Source organism: Passer domesticus, chromosome 9 (genome assembly GCF_036417665.1).
Source record: "Passer domesticus isolate bPasDom1 chromosome 9, bPasDom1.hap1, whole genome shotgun sequence".
Lineage (NCBI taxonomy): Eukaryota > Metazoa > Chordata > Aves > Passeriformes > Passeridae > Passer > Passer domesticus.
This window is the reverse complement of record NC_087482.1, coordinates 6,661,601-6,679,899: the sequence shown is the minus strand read 5'-3', so window position 1 is coordinate 6,679,899 and position 18,299 is coordinate 6,661,601. Positions and strand designations below refer to the sequence as shown.

The 18,299-nt window shown below is 44.3% G+C and overlaps 1 protein-coding gene and 1 long non-coding RNA gene across 2 annotated transcripts; one reads left to right on the top strand and one right to left on the bottom strand.

Annotated features, from left to right (window-relative positions):
* The first annotated feature begins 218 nt into the window (after nucleotides 1–218).
* LOC135307576 (uncharacterized histidine-rich protein DDB_G0274557-like) lies at nucleotides 219–2,272 on the top strand. The gene is made up of 2 exons (XM_064431981.1): nucleotides 219–312; nucleotides 1,691–2,272. The coding sequence occupies exons 1-2, from the start codon at nucleotides 250–252 to the stop codon at nucleotides 2,135–2,137; spliced, it is 510 nt and encodes a 169-aa protein (XP_064288051.1). The 5' UTR covers nucleotides 219–249; the 3' UTR covers nucleotides 2,138–2,272.
* A 10,033-nt stretch (nucleotides 2,273–12,305) lies between these two features.
* On the bottom strand, nucleotides 12,306–14,335 carry LOC135307575 (uncharacterized). Its single transcript, XR_010368303.1, has 2 exons — nucleotides 13,345–14,335; nucleotides 12,306–12,576 (listed from the first exon to the last, which is right to left on the bottom strand). It is a non-coding gene; the product is annotated as an uncharacterized LOC135307575 (long non-coding RNA).
* Between the last annotated feature and the right edge of the window lie 3,964 nt (nucleotides 14,336–18,299).

Genomic DNA, 18,299 nt, shown 5'->3' with positions numbered 1-18,299 from the left:
AAGCGCAGCACTAAACCCAGCTGCCCAAACACCTCTACTTCAAAAGTTGTGCAAATTACCAACAAAATAATCACCCCCCGCTCGTGTGAGCCGATCCCCAGCACCAGCAGCTCTCCAAATTTCCACTGATACCCTAGAAACGCAGGCAGGTGCAGGGAGTTGCTGTCCCTGCCGGCCCTGAAGCTGTGGGGCTGTGGGGCCGCGGCTCCTGGCGCCGGTCGTGTCGCAGTCTCTAATCTCTGCTGTTGCATGTCCTGGGCAGGCAAGCGTGGGCGACGCAGCAGTGCAGGATCGCTAGACAGCAATATGGAAGTAAGTAGGAAGTTCCTGATGTCTAGCTGGATGTGATGATGTGCATTTCAAACCTTTCTTTTATATACATACATATTTTTTTGCTCTTTTTTCTTCTAACATATATATATATACACATATATATAACCTGCCTGCCAGAGTAAAATGCATGCCTAGGCTATTCACTCTGTATTCTTCCAGCTTACAAAGCACTGACAGCTTGTTTTAGAGCAATGCCATTTTTGGTTTGAGCTAACCTTGTTCCCTTTGTTCCTGCCAGCATGGTTAAATGGATATGATGTGTCCTTTTGCCACCATTTCAGTCTGGTCCCAGCTTAAAAGCCCACCTTGCTCTTTGTTACCAAGTACACTGTTCTTGCTGTTTGATATTTAGCTACAACTATTGACTGTCATGCTCAACCATCCCCATTGCTTATTTTCGAGTTCAATTGCTAAATGTATGCAGTCATGACACCATGGAATTGCACAGATAGGGCATGGGAGGACAAAAAAAATTATTCAGATAGGTGAATTCAATGTGGATTTCATGAGATTTCATTCATCTTCAAACCATTTATATATACTGTTCATGTCTCTGAATTCAGCTTGCAGATTTTTTTTTTTTTCTTTTTTTTTTTTTTGTGTTTGCTTTAGGTAGATTACAGTTTAAATCTAGCATACTTTGCCTAACTACTCTTGTGTCCCATAACTCTTTAAAAATACAAACCCTCAACTTCAGCAACTAAATTCCAGGCTAAATAATAGAGAATGTTGGACCATAGGTCAGAAAAATATAAGCACATAGAAATGTTAGTGGCAAAAATGGTATGGTTCCATTTAACACAAAATGCAGAGGTAGGCCTGAGAAGCAGCACTGTCATATATAGTAGTGGAAAACTGCTATAAATAAATATTTAAATACCATTTTAAAATCTGAGCTGTAACTGTAATATTTGCTGCTGTATGTTTAACTATTTAGGTTGCATTTAATCTAGCACTTTTTTTTTGTGGTAAAAAAGCAAGTATGGTATTTTTTGCAGTATTTTAAAATGTATTTTTCCTTTAAAAACACACTCGTAGGTCTTATATCATGTTACATTTCCGTGACATTTTTTTTTTTAATTTGAAGTCATATCACTTTATGTCAAAATATTGAGAGAAAATCACCCAATGCTTAACATCCTCTAAGAAAGGCATGAGTGCCCCACTGGCCACTTAGGGAAGGTGGAGATAAAATTTCCCCTAGAGCTCTCTAACATAATCCACCCATGTTAACCCTAAAGGAGGAGTTTGTGGGTCAGTGTGAACTTTTTCTTTTTTTTTTTTTTTTTTTTTTCCCTTTCCGAACATTTCAAGATATATTTTTTTTAATTTTTATTTTCTATTAATTTCTTTTTAGGGGTCCATCATTAGCAGTCCTCACATGCGCCGAAGAGCTACATCAACCCGAGAGTGTCCATCTCGCCCTCACCAGACTATGCCCAACTCCTCCTCACTCCTAGGGTCCCTGTTCGGTAGCAAGAGGGGCAAGCCCCCCTCGCAGAGCCACGCGGCCGCGCAGACCCCGCACCACGCGGAGGGCGCGGCCGCCGCGCCGCACCCGCACCATGCGCAGTTCTGCCACCAGAACCCGCCGCCCTACCACCACCACTACCACTACCACCCGCCCCCGCACCCGCACCCGCACCAGTACCACCAGCACGGGCACGGCCACGGGCACGGCCCCTACCTGCCGCACGCCCCGCACCACGGCCCGCACCACGGCCCGCACCACCACGGGCCGCCCCCGCCGCCCGCCGCCGCCAGCACCAAGCCCAAACACAGCGGCATCAGCACCATAGTCTAGGCCTAAAGACCCTCCTCGTGACTCTAGTTCCAAACCCAGCTGCAAAGGCACTTAGAGGAAGCAACAAAATCACACCGTCAGTTTTTACCCAGGCCATTTAATGAGCTTAAAGGCTTGCTGTTACTAAATAAAATAATTCCAGTTAGCCCAGGCTATACTGGTTTTACTTATCTACTGGATAGATGTTCACCACCATCTGGTTAGTTCTTATTTCCAAACTTGCCTTGACAACGTGCTGCTTGCTGAATCTGAGGAAAGCTACCTTTTACACCAAACCCCTGGACAATTTTACACACATAATGAAAAGCTAGCCTATGGAAAAAAAAACAGGGAAAAAAGTCAGACAGAACCAAGTGTTGCATTCTTGCTCTTTTACTCTCAATGGGCAAAAAAAATAAGTAGACCTGATATGGTTGATGAAAGTACGTAAGTAAACTTTATATAATATAAATATATACATATAAATATAAATATAAATATAAATATATATATATATATATATATATATATATATATACTGTATAGTTAACATTTGTGCTTGGAAAGAAATTTTTTCAGTCCACAAAACTAGCAATATAGACTTTACAAGGAATTTCACTTACTTGATAGGACAGTATAATAGATGAATAGCATATGAAAGTAGACCAAAACCATTAAACGTTAGAAACCAATTTCAAACATTTCAGTATTTTCATCACAAGTCCCCTGGACTTGTTAAGATTTCTAAGCAATCATTACTAAATGTGCCAAGTAACATAGCATTTAAATGTTATAGTCCAATACTGCTTTGTATAAATCCTTATTTTATTAACACGATGATATCATACGTAATCAGTATTAGAGCTGCTCTGCTATTTCAGGTAAGCAAACTCGTTAAGATGCAGTAATTATTCCGTAGCAATGGAGGGTGCCCACCTACCAGGGGGCACCTCCGAGCATTGGTCACACAAGTTCTTAGACACTTTAAAGGCTGTGATAACTGTGAATTTACATGATCCACATTTCTTTTGTAAGCATATGGATTGAACGAGCACATGGGAAGAGTTCCGCCAGGTGCATGTAAACACTGCAAAAACATTCATCTCAAACATGAAAATGGCAAACCTCCATCCTTCTCAGCTACTTTGGCTCCTGTTTACCATAATTGCTCATTTTTACCTCCAGCGAAGCTGAATTCTAGTCCAGAGTGTTTCCAGTGGAAGTGCTCTAAAACTTGAAGGTTTGCTTTAGAATTTAGTATAGGGTTTTTTTATATATTGTCATAGTTTGACCTTGGCACAATGCTAGGGCCCCCATGAAGGGTATATTTTTAAAATGGTGGCTGTGAGATGTGACTCGGGAACAGAACAAAGCAGGCTCTCATTCGGGGATGGAGGGGAAAAAAACATAACACTTTATTTATTACAAATTTAGAAAGGAACACATACTAAACTAAGAATGAACACCTTCCAGATACCTTCCTCCTCCCCCTCCCTTTTCTCCAGAGATCCACCACCCCTCAAATTATCAACCTTCAAATTCATCAGGGAGAGAGGAGTCCCCCCTTGCCTCATGGGCTTTTTCCGGAAGCACAATTGAAACCTCCTGTGCTTCCGTGTCACCCATGGCCCCACCCAAAGAACATCGGCCCTCGTGACTTCTCCCCCCCATGTCCAGTGCTCTCACCACTGGACACGGGCCAGGACTGCTTTTAGGGCTCCCCGTTTAAAGATGCTCCACCCACTTCCAGAAGCAGCAGTCTCTCAACTCTTGGGACACCAGTCCCCCCAAATTTCACCCCCTGGGGCCGAGGGGCCTCATGAACAGAGATCTTCCTCTCCGTGGAGACAGAGGGCATCTCACACCCCCTTCAGCCGTCTCTGTTCACGCCGCTGCTTCGCTCTTGACTCCCGGGTGTTGCCTCCCCCTAAATACAGTCTCTGGGTCACAGGGAAAAAACACGGGTCTGTCCATGGCTATACAAGAAAGAGTCCAGCCCAAGGCCACTCCATCATCTCTTTCACTCAGGATTCTTCTCTCTTCCAGCTTTCCTCACGCTTGCCCATCTCTCATCTCTCTCTCACCTCATCTTGATTCAGGAGGATTCAGTATTTGTAAGGTTTCTATTAGTCTACAAAGGGGTTAAAATCTTCAACTCTGCCTGCCCAAGGACTCCCACATCTGCCGGGCACCTTCTCTCGACGCATCCCCCGCTTCTGGCCGGCTGAGTTGCCAGCGCAATCTCTGTCTCTCTCTCCGGGGGGGGGCTGCCCAGACATCTCAATTCTCATCAACCCCTGCATGTTTTCCTCCACCTCTGCACCTTTTGGGGCTCCCAGCCTCCTCCCTGTCATGGCCTCCCCCTGCCCCACCCAGACGCAGCTGGGCAGGGGAGAGGTCGGACCTTACTCACCAACGCCGGATTCCCAAAGAGGAAGTTCTCTGGGAATCTCCTGCTTTTAACCCCCGTGTGTTCTCAGAGGCGTATCCAGATTCTCAGTGGCCATATCACATGCCAATTTTGAATTTGGCCACTGATTGGCCCGACTTAGACTTTTCCAAAAACACATTTCCGGGCCAAACCACGACATATATATATATATATATTAAAAAAATTTCAAAATCTGTAATTCCATGTAGCCATGTGCTAGCAATGAAGTGGCTTTACCATTTTTACTCATCACATTTGTTAGTTTGAAACACCCAGCACTCAGCAGGCTGAGTTTATGCTCAAACCTTCACTTCCATAGTCCAGTTAGTTGCAAGACATCACATAAAAATAGGCTGTGCTGTTGTTGCTTATGTGTTGTAACCAAACAATTTGCAAATTTCTCTACAATTTGTATCCCGAAATCCTGTACAAAGCTATCCATGGCACCTACTTTGTAGTTTCAGCACTTTGAGCCACTGCAAGGACTTAACACCTAAACAGTAGAGACAAAGGAATCACAACTGCAAAACTGTACCAGCCTAAAAGCAAACCTTGAAGAGGATGAGCAAAAAGTTCCAGTGAGAGATGGGTAAAAGTAATCACAGCTCCAACCAGTCGGGTTTCTGTGGAACAGAAAACAAACAGTAATAAAAGCGTCCCAAATCGGGAGGACATGGGAGCAACAGAGTGACTTGTCCTGTTGGCTTGCTCATGGCATCTCTAGCGTGGGGAGGATGGGAGAGGTTCAGTCATTTTTTCCCTTTCATACCATGGATACCACAATACCAGCAGAACTGCAAACTGAGCGCTTTGTTCACCTCCACAGAGAGCAAATACAGCAATCTAGAGTTTAGCCTTTTGTTTCCAGCAGTCCACGTTTGTTTCACACATGTGCAATATGTTTTCCCCTTCTGCTCCTTCTCCTCAGAATGATCTCCATGAAAAGAAAACAAGTGATTATTATTCTTTTTCTGTGTCACTCATTCTATTCTAAATTCTGCGGCTTACCTTAAGAGGGCTCACCTGGGTCCCCTGAGGCTCTGTTCCTTGCAGTTTAAAAAATATATACTGTTCTTATAAGGGAAAGTAGAACTGTCTGCATGTCATCTAATGTTATTAGTGTGAGGCTACACTCTACATATTGTATAATTGCAAAATATATCAGTGTTACTGTTGATATTAGTTGAAGTAAAGTGATAACATGTTTCAATATGTAGACTTTTCTTCATACATCTGTACCAATAGTAGAGTCTAACTGTAATTTATAGGTTGTTCCAGAAAAGATGAAGAACCATTTAGGTGCAAACATCTCTGAGAAACTGCATCTTTTAATTAAAACAGAGGTAAGAAAGCTCCTCTTCACTGGGTGATGGAGTCTGTACTTGTTTCAGATGCAGAGGCATAATGGAAGTAAAATTCTGTAGATGGAATAAAGGCAGAATATGCAGTAGCAGTGGAGAGGAAAATCTGACTCACTGTGTTGATTAACGCTGAAGGTGTTAAATCTCCCAGATCTGCATTTGCTTTGTGTTTAAAAAACCCTTTCATTCATTTAAATTAGAGTTACATATATTCTGTGCTTAAACAGTGAGCCACAGTTTAATGCCTGCCCACTGATTTTCCATGTGCAGTCAATGCATTTGTGAACCAAAGTGTTGAGGAGATGTCACAAACGTGCATGCACAGAAACATTTCCACATGGTTCCATGGACACTGGGGAGGAGAATGTGCCTGCCCTGGGCCTGCAGGGAGTGTGAAATCACAGATCACTTGGAGGCTGGTTAGAAACCAAAACTGGTAACCTGAGAGCACGGGATTTGGAAACTCTGTTCTTGCTCTTTCAAGCCAAGGAGGAGAAACAGTGGACTTTACTTTTTTTTTTTCCCTAGTTTTGTTCTGTTTTGTTTCTTAGACTATGTGTTTCTATGTACTCCAACCAAACAAAAGTGTCTTGGTGTCAGCACAAGTCTCCAGACCTTTGCTGCTTGTATAGGGTCATAGTAAAACCTCTCTGACTCCATCCTTGATCAACAGTTGCTTAGAGCAGTGTGGGTCGTGCCTAGAATAGGAGAATTCCAGCACTTAACACTGCCTGGGGTTAAGAAAATGAATTAAAATGAATTCTTCAGCCTGCAGACAGGAGTAGAATGGAGAGGGTTTTTTATCAGATACCATTGCCAATTACAAACTGGTACAGAACTGCATAGACTGACCGTGATTCTCTCTTCCCATAAACGATGTGGCAAAGCAGTAATGCTGATTTGGACAAATGAAAGGGAAACGTAAAGAATGAAGGTGTGGCAACAACAAAAAAAATCTTTTCTGGGACAACAATCAAATATATATTTGGGGTTTTTATTTTTTTAAGTTAAGAATGAAATGTACAACAATGTAAAGAAACAAAAAATCAAAGTTCATCCTAATATAATGTGCGCCTTGTATTGCTAAAAAAAAGAGTCTAACATACAGTGTAGAATGATTTTCCCATCATGTACTGCATGCAGCAGAAGCCTCTTGTTTCTTGATAAAATGAGCTGAAAGACAGTCAGCAGATATTTAAACACTGAATCTCTAGATGTTGACTTGCTGTTCCATATGAAGCTGTGTGTTTTCTGCAGTTAAGCATGCATTTTGCTGTTCCCTTGTAAAATACCATCGCACTTCTTGACTGAAAAATGGATTCTCGTGTATATATTTCAAAGAAAAGTGGAACCAATAACAAGATTCAATTTGGAAAAGAGAAAAGGGGGTGGTGAAAATGGGACCAGTAGGGGGAATAGAGAATTATCTAAATTGTACATAGTGTGTAAATTAGCATTACTATAAGTCTGCAGTCACTTTGAGGTTGCCTATCTCCTGCTAGGAACTTAAATCAGCTTTGAGTTGTATTAAACTGTTAGAATTAGGTCTTGAATGCAGACTCTTAAAGACTTCAAAAATCATTATGCTTACAAGAAGCTTCTGTTCTGGGGAGGCTCGAGACCCCTTTTGTAACTCTGGGGAAGAAAGGAGTGCTTTCATTTTAATATGCATTCTGTTTGTAAGTAGTAACAGACCCTATTGATGTAAAACTATAACTGTGATCATGTGGAGAAATCAAATAAATCATTTAAAACTCTTTGTTTCTCATTTAATGCAATCCAAGAGCTTCAACTCTTCATATTTGAAATGAAGGAAATTCCTTCCAATGGTATCCTGGCCCTGCTGAGGCAGTGGGATTTGTGCTGCTCACTTCAGAGGGGCCAGGAACTGAGGATCAGGTGGAGGAGGTGGTGAGTGGAGTCTGTGACCCGTCCTCACTCAGCTTGGTGGGGTAGTGCTGAAATAAATTGAGTTCTAGAGTCACTAAAGAGCAATGAATCCAACAGCCAGATGTGCAGCCAGGGAGAGAGTGACTCCAGCACCCAGATGTGCAGACAGGGAAGCACGGCAGAGGTCCTGGTGGACAATTCCTAAACCCCTCGAGCCCCGGAGAGTGCTGGCAGCTTTGAGACCTTCGGTCCCAGGGGCTGTGTGTCCAGCTGACCCCAGGCAGCCTCAGGAGCTCCTGTCCAGGGCACTTGTGCCCTGCCTGGGCAGGGCCCCGTTTGTCCTTTCCAGGGTCAAGTCCTGGGCTGCTCCGTGGAACCCCCAGGAGCTGGCAGTGCCTCGTGGCCACGGGCAGGGAGCCCCGGACCCCTCAGCCCAGCACCGAGTAAGTACTGCCCAGTTACTCCTTGTCCTCTGTTTGTGTGTCTCAGTTTCCAGCCCTGAAGGATCCTTTGCCACACGTGACCTTCCCAGAGTTTGAATTGCAGTTACATTTTGACAATCACCTGTGGATATTCCATTGTGCCCTGAACTTGGTGCATTTCCAGCCTTTCCAGGAGATTGTAGTGTGTTCTGGAAAGCCTGGCCAAGCTAATGCTCAGCTGTCAGTTAAACTAAACACTATGTTTGCTTCTGTTTTCTACAAATTTTAGGACATTCTTGAATTATTTTGTGGGAATAGTCAACTATGACCTCTTTCTGGAGGGCTGTAATTTCAGGATGCGCATCTTCACCAATTTTTTTTTTTGGTAGGTAAGTACCCACTTACCATCATCCTCTGTGCCACTCTGAGCTGTGGGAGCCCTTTGAAGGTGACCAGTGAAACATCCTCTAGTGGAAGTAGAAGAATTTGTAGAGCTGTTCTTCACTGATGCTTCTATTCCTGGTTTAGAAATTAGGATTTGTAGAACTTTAGCAGATTTTGAGAAGACAAGAGGTTTGCACGTGGCAGTGCACTCACAGATTGTGGGAATGAGTCGTCATGCAATAAACAACTTCTCAAGCTCTTCTAAATAGCAACTTTTTAAAAACAGGTTCTTTCCCAAGAATTTTTGCCTTTTTTTTTTTTGTTGAAATAAAGAAATGCAAGATTAAAAGGACAGAAAAACAAAATAAAGATCTTCAAATGTTTTATCTGTATCTTTCTTCAGATTTTTGTTGACTTAACAATCAATGAATTCTATTTAACTTTGTTTTTTTCCAGTTGGCCTTAATGATTGATTTTGATTCAGAGTTTCATAAAAACAGGTATGGTATTTTAGCATATATTTATTTTAATAGTTGTGTAGTGTTTTATTCATCTCCACCCTGTGTTACAGCTGCATTAAATACACCTTTTCCAAAGGAATCTTTCTGGATTTTTACCCTGCTTAGTGATTTTGGTGCCATATTTTGTTGATGTAAAATTCCTGGAAGGGAACATAGCACAACCAATTTAATAGAAATATCTGAACCACACAAAAAATTCATTTTAGGTGTAGTTTTTTTAAGTAAGCCTTCTTTCTGTTTCCTATTATTTCAAGAATTAAAGACAAATCCTGTATTACTCAGCAAAAGTAAATCAACTTCAGGATGAGGCTGGTCATGAAAGTTAGGAAAATCTTAAATTAATATTTCTGCTGGAAGTACTTCCTCAGCTAAGCAAGACTTAAATGAAAGTTGTGTGTGCATGATGCTGACTTGAAGCCATCACTTCTTCACTTTTTCAAATCTTTAGATTTATCATTTTTGCCATGTGAATAATCACACATTTTTAGGGATAAAATGGAAAAAAAAACAACAACAAAACCTTTATTTAGCATTTTTGCAGTAACTGAGATGTGAAATTAGCAGCATGGTTCACGAGACACAGCAGCTGAAAGCAGCCACAGGAGAGTTCAATCCATCAGCTCTGCTGGGTAACGGCACCACTGGAGCTTTCATTTATTTTTCATCCTTGGACACAGTGCTTTAGACAGGTCTGTGTAATGAGCAAAGCAAAAATAATCTGTCTTTAACAAGATGAGCAGAGGAAATTCATTCCAAGGCAAATGAAATATTAGGAGGGCATGATGGAAATGTCTTTTCTCTGCAGTTTCTCAGCTCTGCCACAGCACAGTGCCTGGTTTCTGATGAGGAGATGGGCCCTGGGTGAGTGTCCAGGGAAGTGGGAGAAGCAGGGACGGTGCAGGAGTTCTGTGACTCAGCAGTGGGATCAGAGTGAACCAAGGCTGGAAATTAGTTCATTTAACCATTGCCAGTCTGACTTTGTAGTGATTTTTTATAGGAGCAGAGCTCAGCTGAGTGTGGGGCCCTGAAGGGAGGTGCCCACCCCCTGAGCATCTTCCCCCTCCACCAGCTCCCCGTGTTCTCTTGGCTGATATTCCTTCACTTGCTGGCTAATATTTCTTTATGCCCATCTCCAACAAGGAAGAACATTTTTATTTAATGATTCATCCTGTATATTGTCCTTGCCATCTTTCTGGTAGTCTCGTGTCTCTGATTCTGCCTCAGCCCTTACACCAGGCTCCAAAAAATGACTCTGCTGTAATTAAAAATAACATCCAAAAAAACCCCAACCAAACCCCAAAAAACCAACCAACCAAACACACCCCTGCAATCAGCAGAGTTTGAGATGCTTCTGTTGTCCTTCAACCCCTGAAATTGGAAGAGCAGCAACATTTTCCAGCCCAGTGACGAATGTGCTGAATATTCCAATTCAGACTTGGAGCATCCCACGTGTTTATAGCCCTGAATTTTCATGGCATTTCAGCAGGTTTTAAAAATGTCCTTGATTATGTGCTAACTCCTCTGCTATGCCAATCTGTACATTTTCAAAATCTTTTGTTTGTGTATTTTGTGCCTAAAGGAGGAGGAAACTTTGTTTCTGCTCTTCCTATTTTTTTTCTACTAGTACAATATGCAGTTTCCTGGGCTGTTGCAATATTCCATTACCCTCCTCACAAATTTCCAGACTGCCAGCATAGCTTCATGCAAAAAAACCCACAAAAACCCCAAACAAACAATAACAACAACAACAACAAAAAACATACAAAACAAAACAAAAAAAAACAAAGAAAAAAAACACAAAAAAAACCAAAAAACAAAAAAAACAAAACCAAAAACAAAAACAAAAAAAACCCACAAACCCAACCTGTCTATATATTAGTAGTGAACCACAGGGGACATGTCCTCAGCAATTCCTCTGACTGCAGGAATTTGAAATGCCTTTGAAAAAAAGCTGGTGAAAAAGCACTGGCATTTTGGGTCATCTGTTTCTCTTCCCAGATGAGAAAAGGGAGAAACAGATGCCTCATTGAACTAATAAATAAATAATAAATTAAATTAATAATAGAAATATTTAACATAAATATATAAATAAATTATTTAATAGAAATACTTAAATTATTTGATATAAATAATGTAAATAATAGTTTATTAATATTGTACTAATAATTATTAATGAAATGTTCTTGAGTTCATGGAGCTCTTCCCTTGTCTCTGACATTACAGTGCAATGAAGGTTATTTTGGCAAAGAGCTTCTTGACCCATGTCCCTTCTGTATCCATTAATAGTGCCAAGATGTGCTTTAACCAGTTGCTGCAAGGTCTTTTTATAGCCAGCCTTGGCCTCTCACTCATCACTGTCCCCTGGGTGTGACATAAAGGCAGCACTCTCCAGGCTGGCCCACAGCTCCTTGGGTGCAGTCCCACAGCAACAGCTTCTTTCCTGCACTGAGCTCAGGTCACCTCCCCTCGCTGAGCCAGAAACTTGATTTCAATACACTCTCCGGCACATTTTCCCTTGCTTGAGAAACTAAATCTTATTTGGCTGTTAAAAAAAATTATAGCGTGAAATAAAATATAAAATACTTCAAAACATGAGGCAATTTAGTGCTTCCTTTTAATCTAACATGGCAGAGCTGATGGACAATTTCCCTGCAAGTGCCACCTGACGTTGTGAGAGTCCCTTTGACTAACAGAATGTGTCTTTATTTTTCAGGTGGTTTCTTAGATGGCCACAGTCCAGTCAGTGTGAATGGACAAGAGCCTGGACGAATTTATTGATGTATTTATACAGTGACCATGTTAACATCTGGGTTTCAAACACATCACATCACTTGCACAGCCCACAACCAGGAGCAAAAGTGGAAATACCCGTTCCTGCCCTCACCTTTCCCAGGATTTCATATGTGAAACAGCTTTTTAAAAAAATGTTCCAAGTCAGGAGGTGATGCAATGAGCACATCATCGATGAGCACACGCCTGTGGGAAAGACAATTATGGATGTCAAGTGCAAAACTTTCATACCATCTGTCAGCTTGAACAGGAGCAAACAATGATTGCATAAAGAGAGGAGGAATTGTATGCATTTTCCTGGAAATGCTGCAAAGCCTGGTGAATGTTTTTGTAAAGTGGTTTAGTAACACTTTTTCAGTAAATAAAATATCCATGTCTCAAAGACCTAAATGTTATCAGGTCATTTTATTGCTGAATACCAGTTTTTAAGCAGCTGCTGGAAAAATATGGAAGAATAAAAAGGAAAGCTGAAGGGTATTTTTATTGTAGTCATTTACTGATCTCCACTTCTCTTGCATTAATTCCTTCTCAGGAAGAAATTTTTCCGCTTCTGTGTGGAATGGGCTGAAATGGACATCACTGTGGGAGTTGTGGTTGTTCACAAAATGTGGGTTATGAGGAGCTGTAACAGCTGAGGGATTGGATGGCCCAGGAAGGGAACCTGAAATGATGGGAACACGTGGATGAATATCTCAGTGGCAGAGACAGCAGAGAGGAGTCATAAATAAAAGTGGGGAAAGGAAAAGGTTGGGCATATTGCTGAAGCAAAAGAGAAAAATACTGTTTTAACTTTTTTTTTAGTAGATGGTGCAGTTCTGTGCAAGGCAGTTTGAAGATGTGTCAGGTCAGGGTGGAGGGATTCTGCAGAGAACTGCAGCTGCCAGCAGTGTGATTTCAGCTGTGGTTACACACAGCACTGGATGGGAGAAGATCTGTGGTGTGGCACCACTGGTGCCAGCGCAGGGACAGAGCATTCTCCGTGCCAGTGATGGTCCACCTGCAGTTTCGTGCTGTGGGTGTGATATCACCCCCTGTGACTGGAAAACCCCAGGTGTTTATTTATTCAGGATATCCCCACAATGCCATCCTCATGCTTGCTGAGTGAACACACAGGGTGGGGTGTGCTGGCTGCTGCCTCAGTTCTTGTGAACTTCATGATGAGGCATCTTTTCCCTGTGCTTCCCAACTGCCCAGCCTTGTTTTCACTCTTTGGATCATTTTCTTCAAGCAGTTTGTACCACGCTCTGTTTATCCTTTCTTTCAAGCTGCCACATCACCCCTACACCACCAGAACCTGCCTGACTTGTCTCAGGAGAGGGTGGCCTCAGTTTAACCCTTTCATTCCTGATATTCAGTCTGGCAGGTGTTGTGGGACCTGCACCTCTCCTGCCCAGGAAGATAAAAAACTAATTTTTTTATCATTTTTTACCTCTCCTGCCCAGAGCTGGGATGTGACACTGCTGTGGCAGTGCCACCCAGGTCCCCTCAGAGGGACATGGTGTGGCTCTGCCCCATTAACCCCACATGTCACAAGGCTGAGGCGTGTCCCCTTCTATCCATACCATCAAGCACTGGCACCTCATCACTGCACCCCAAAGATTGCCAAGTGCTGCACCCAGCTCAGCGTTCCCCACCCATTGTTTGCTGCCCGGGAGGATTAGACATCACCTCTTGCTTTTCCACCCTTCAAAAGCAAAAGAAGCAGGATAATGTTACTTAATCAGAGCTGAGCACATCCTTACCTTTTCCTGATCCCTCACTCTCAGCCCTTCTTGTTCCCTACTTGCAGTACAGTCGGGAGGCAACCAACATGGCAATTTATTTGGGTTACAACATTAAAGGATTTTCATTTTATGAGTCATAAGTACAGGAAGCAAAATAAGTGAGTTCATTAAGCCTGTGTTTACTTGTTCTTTTTGCAAATGCCATTTTGTCACATTCTGCAGTTCCACACAGACCAAAGCAAAGTGAAGGCAGGTGGACATGGACATGCCTAAAATGACAGAGTAGCAGCAGCCTTTAAAGGGATTATTTTATCTGAAATAAATAGTTCAAACAAATTAATTCTACCCTTGAGTAAATGAAGCTCAACACGCCTTTAACAGCCCTTCTGTGTCGGTGAGCAGCCCCAGCCACCTGCAGGTGAGGCAGCGGCTGGGGGGTGATGGTGCCACAAAACTGACCGTGACCTCCCGTACAGAAGGGGAGCACTGAGTGCTTCTCAGCCAGATTTCAGTGAATATCAGTAATTTCACACAGGTTTGGCACCTGGGTTTTTTAAAAAAAGACAAAACCCGCTGCCAGAGGGATGGCAGGGGAAGTGAAGGAGGAGGGGGATGCTCGGTGCAGGGCAGCGCTCTCGCAGGGCACAGCGAGCAGACAGGTCTTTGACACTTGTTTATGTGCGGGAAGGGCTGCAGGAGTGCGGGGCCGCTCAGGGGAGGTTGGAGCTGCTCACACCATCCTGCCCCGGCTCCCGACACACGGAGCAGGGGGAGTCAGGCTTGGATTTGGGAGATTCGGGGGCGATTTCCACGCTGCAGCCCAGCGTGTCCCGCAGCTCCAGGAGGGGAAGCAGCGATCCCTGCCTGCGGTGCTGCTCGCGGGCTGGCCTGCGCCGCGGCTTTCGCTTCATGAGGGCGATTCAAAGGCTGCACCAAGAGCTGCTTCTCGGCGGGACCGTGCGGCTCGGGCAAGAGCTGCCGGGCCGGGGAGGGGAGGGCACCAGGGAAGCCGTGAGGAAGCCGTGAGGAAGCCGTGAGGAAGCCGTGAGCGGCGTTACTGCGGGCCCTGCGAGCGAAGCGCCCCAGGGCTGTGGGGCCGTGCCCGCCGCAGGTCACCCGGATGGAGCACATCCCCGCGGCTCCTGCGAGCGAAGCGCCGCCCCGTGAGGCGGTGAGGCCGCGGGGCTGTGGGGCTGCGGGCCGTGCCCCGCCCCGGCGGGGCCGGGCGCTCGGCGGTGCCGTCAGCGGAGCGCCGAGCGCGGCCATGAGCGCGGTGCTGCTGCTGCTGCGGGCCCTGCGCTCCGCCCGGCCCCGGCCCCAGCCCCAGCCCCAGCCCCGGGCCGGCCCCGCGGCCTGCGCACGGCCGCGCCCCGCCGCGCCTTCGCCAAGGAGCTGTTCCTCGGCACGCTGCGCAAGGTGGGTCCGCGGGGGGCGGTGGGGGCCGGCCGCGCCCGGGGGTCGCTGCCCTTTCACCGGCGGACAGCGGGGCTGGCACGCATCGGGGGCTCGTCCGCAGCAGCGCCAGGGCCTTTCCCAGCTGCTCATCCCAGCCCGGGCTGCGGGCGTTGCTGTGAGCCCTCGGCAGGGCCCGGCCCGGCCCGGCTGCCCCGCAGCCCCCGGGTCCAGCCCTGCGGAGCTCCCTGCCCTGGCTCTGTGTGTCCCTCAGCTGCAGCCGGGTAACTGAAGGGAGCCTTTGCACACAGAACAGGCGATGGGGCTCAGAGTGACCCAAACAACGCCGAGAGCCCCTGTGCCTGCCAGCCCCGCGGGTCCCCTGGGCGCTGCCTGTCGCCGTGCTCCCCCTCTGGGCATGCCGCTGAACTTGGATGGCTTCGTCCTCTGGTTGTTCTTCAAGGATGGAGGCTTCTTGTAAATCTCTGCCTACAGTTTTGGTAGGAAAGATCGGTGTTCTTGTGGTGCCTTGAGATGCCACTGGACAAAGAAGTTAAAATCTGAGATGGAACGCTGTATTAAGCAGAGTTTGTTACTGCAGGGCTTAGAGTGTGCATTTATCAGAGATTGCAGGGTGAAGTAAACGGAAAGAAGGAATAACTCAAATCCACTGAAATAAGTTGAGCAATAAAGTCTCCTGCAATGGAGCTTGTCAGATAAGGTGTTAAAACAGGCAGCACTCAGGCTCCACTGTGTTAAACCCCTCTACAGATGTGTCTCGGGTGTTTCTTCCCTCAAGTTTCAACACAGCAGCTTTCTGAAAACCTCTAACATTTCACAGGTCCTGAATTTTTGATGCTGATATATTGCTCAGAGTACCATGAACAGATTTGTGTGGACAGAGATAAATTCTTCTGTTTAAAAGGGGAAAGGCAGTAAAAATCAGAAGTGTTCTTCTCACGTAGCCTCCCACTCCTTGTGTTCCTTGTTTGTATTTTTTACCAATTCCAACCTGTCAGGCTGTGCTGCTTCCAGTTCATGGCCAGAACACCCTGGGGATGATAAGGAGTGGTGGGGCTCACTCACCTTTGTCCTCGAGGCATTAGCAGGTGAAATGTGCTGGGTGTTCGCAAGGGACAGTGCTCATGGGCTGAGCTTTGGAAACATCAAACTCATTTTTATCAGTCCCTGAATAGGGTTAAAACTCATGGGTGATGAAGAACTTTTGCATCCTCGTGGTTCTTAAAAGATCTCTTGATTTCTCCCTCATGTTTCTGTTGTTCAGTTAACACCCTCTGGTCTGGTTTTGATGTGAAATAAAGTTGGGTCCTGTGGAGCCCTATTTCTGTTTCGGGACATTTTCCACAATTCTTAATTTGCACAGTGTTTTAGAGTCTTTGCAAGGCATATCTCCCATGATTTTTATTTTAACTGCATGGTTCGTGTATTAAAAATTATTAAATAATTCTCCTATTCTCCTATTTTAGGAAGAAGTTTTTCCTTACCCAGAAATTAGCAATGAAGAACTGGCAGAAATCAACCAGTTTGTGGGACCTGTTGAAAAGTTCTTCAATGAAGAAGGTATATTATTGTGTTTTTATCCATGCAAGTGATTTAGTGATTACAAAATTATTTCACTATAGCAGTTCCATAAGGTGTTTCAAACATTTAATTTAGTTTATGCATTTATTGCTGCTCACACAGTGATGCTGATTCTGTAGCATGTCCATTTATGGCTTTTTTGGGAAGTATTTGGGTGCTGATCAGAAGAATTAAATCTCCAAAACAGGGGAAAAACCAAGGATGTAAAAGAATTCTGGGATAAAGATAGGATTTGAAATTGGTTTTAGCTCAGCTGAATTGTGCTTCTAACTACTTCATACATTGTGATTTTTTTTTTCCTAGTTCTAGTTCCTAGAACTTTATAGCTGTCCTACTCTGCTAAAACTGACCGTGGCAAAATGCAGCAGAGATACTCAGAAATGCTGGCTCGTTGAGGAGTTATGAAAAATCAAAAGCATTTCTGTTTTTTCAGTATTAGAGTAATAATTCCATTTGGGAAAGGCCTTATTACCCGTCTGCATTCCAGAGAGCATTGCAGGGTGTTCTTCCATTCGTGCTGCCTTGGATAAGCCAATTCCAGAGCAATTGCAGAATAGTGGTTTGCACAGACAGCAATTTCTGGGGCAGTTAAACAGCACTGTCTCAGCCTTCCCATTGACAGAGGTTTTCCAAACTCTGTAGGAGTTTGGAGAAGCCAGTGATTGTCACACATCACAATTGGCAAGATCCAGGTGATTTTAACTGTAAAATTGTAGTGTTGCTCACTGACAGTAAATAAAGGATTTATTCAAATTACATTTTTTAACTCTTTGCTCTGTGGGGGGGAACATGGTTCATGGAGTAAACAGCCTGATGTTTAGGGAAGGAATAAAAGGGTCAAATTATGGAGTCTGGAGAAAGTATGATTCCTGTTTGTTTTCACTGCCATGGTACAGAACAGCTCTCTTAATCCCCCAAGAATCTTAAAATCTCCTAAGAACAAGATTTTCTAATTTCCTCATTTATGCACTTTTTTTTTTCTTGTATTCACGACCTAGACTTAGTTCAGATAGAAAATCCTGAAAATACTTTGCTTATTCCAGTCTTGGAATCTGCTGGCATGCAGAACCAGTAGAAATGTTTGAGAAAATTAAATAAATGCTGCATTTTTCCCATTTGCAAGTCTTTTTCCTGAATATGTGGTGAGGACAAACAGGATGGTCAGGCTGCAGCTAGAAAGAAGAAATTCTTGTGAAGCTGGGAATGAGAAGGGTCATGAGTGACTGTGGCCCTGGTGGGGGAATCCTGTAGCCTCCCAGCTGCTCTGGGCACTGAGAAACACAGTGTTAAATGAGAAAAAATTCTCTATTTGTAGTGGACTCGAAGAAAATCGATCAAGATGCAAAAATCCCACCCGAAACCTTACAAGGACTGAAGGACCTGGGTCTCTTTGGCATGCAGATTCCAGAGGAATATGGTGAGTAAATGCCACAGAAGAACATCTAGGGGTGCATTTTGTGCCGCTTTTGTACCTCTCCAGTTAAAGCTGCTACATTCCTGTATTTCTGTACTTGAAATGGATTTTTGGGGGAGTGGGGAAGTGGCACAAAAAATGTACTGAAATAAAACCTGGTGCCTGTTCCAGGTGGGCTGGGCCTGTCAAACACCATGTATGCACGTCTGGGAGAAATCAGCTCCCTGGATGGCTCCATTGCAGTGACCCTGG

Bases quoted from the DNA above. Each gene is read 5' to 3' on its own strand.
- LOC135307576 (XM_064431981.1), top strand. From the start codon at position 250: ATGTCCTGGGCAGGCAAGCGTGGGCGACGCAGCAGTGCAGGATCGCTA. The intron at 313-1,690 runs GTAAGTAGGAAG...ATTTCTTTTTAG, and splicing joins CGCTAGACAGCAATATGGAA to GGGTCCATCATTAGCAGTCC.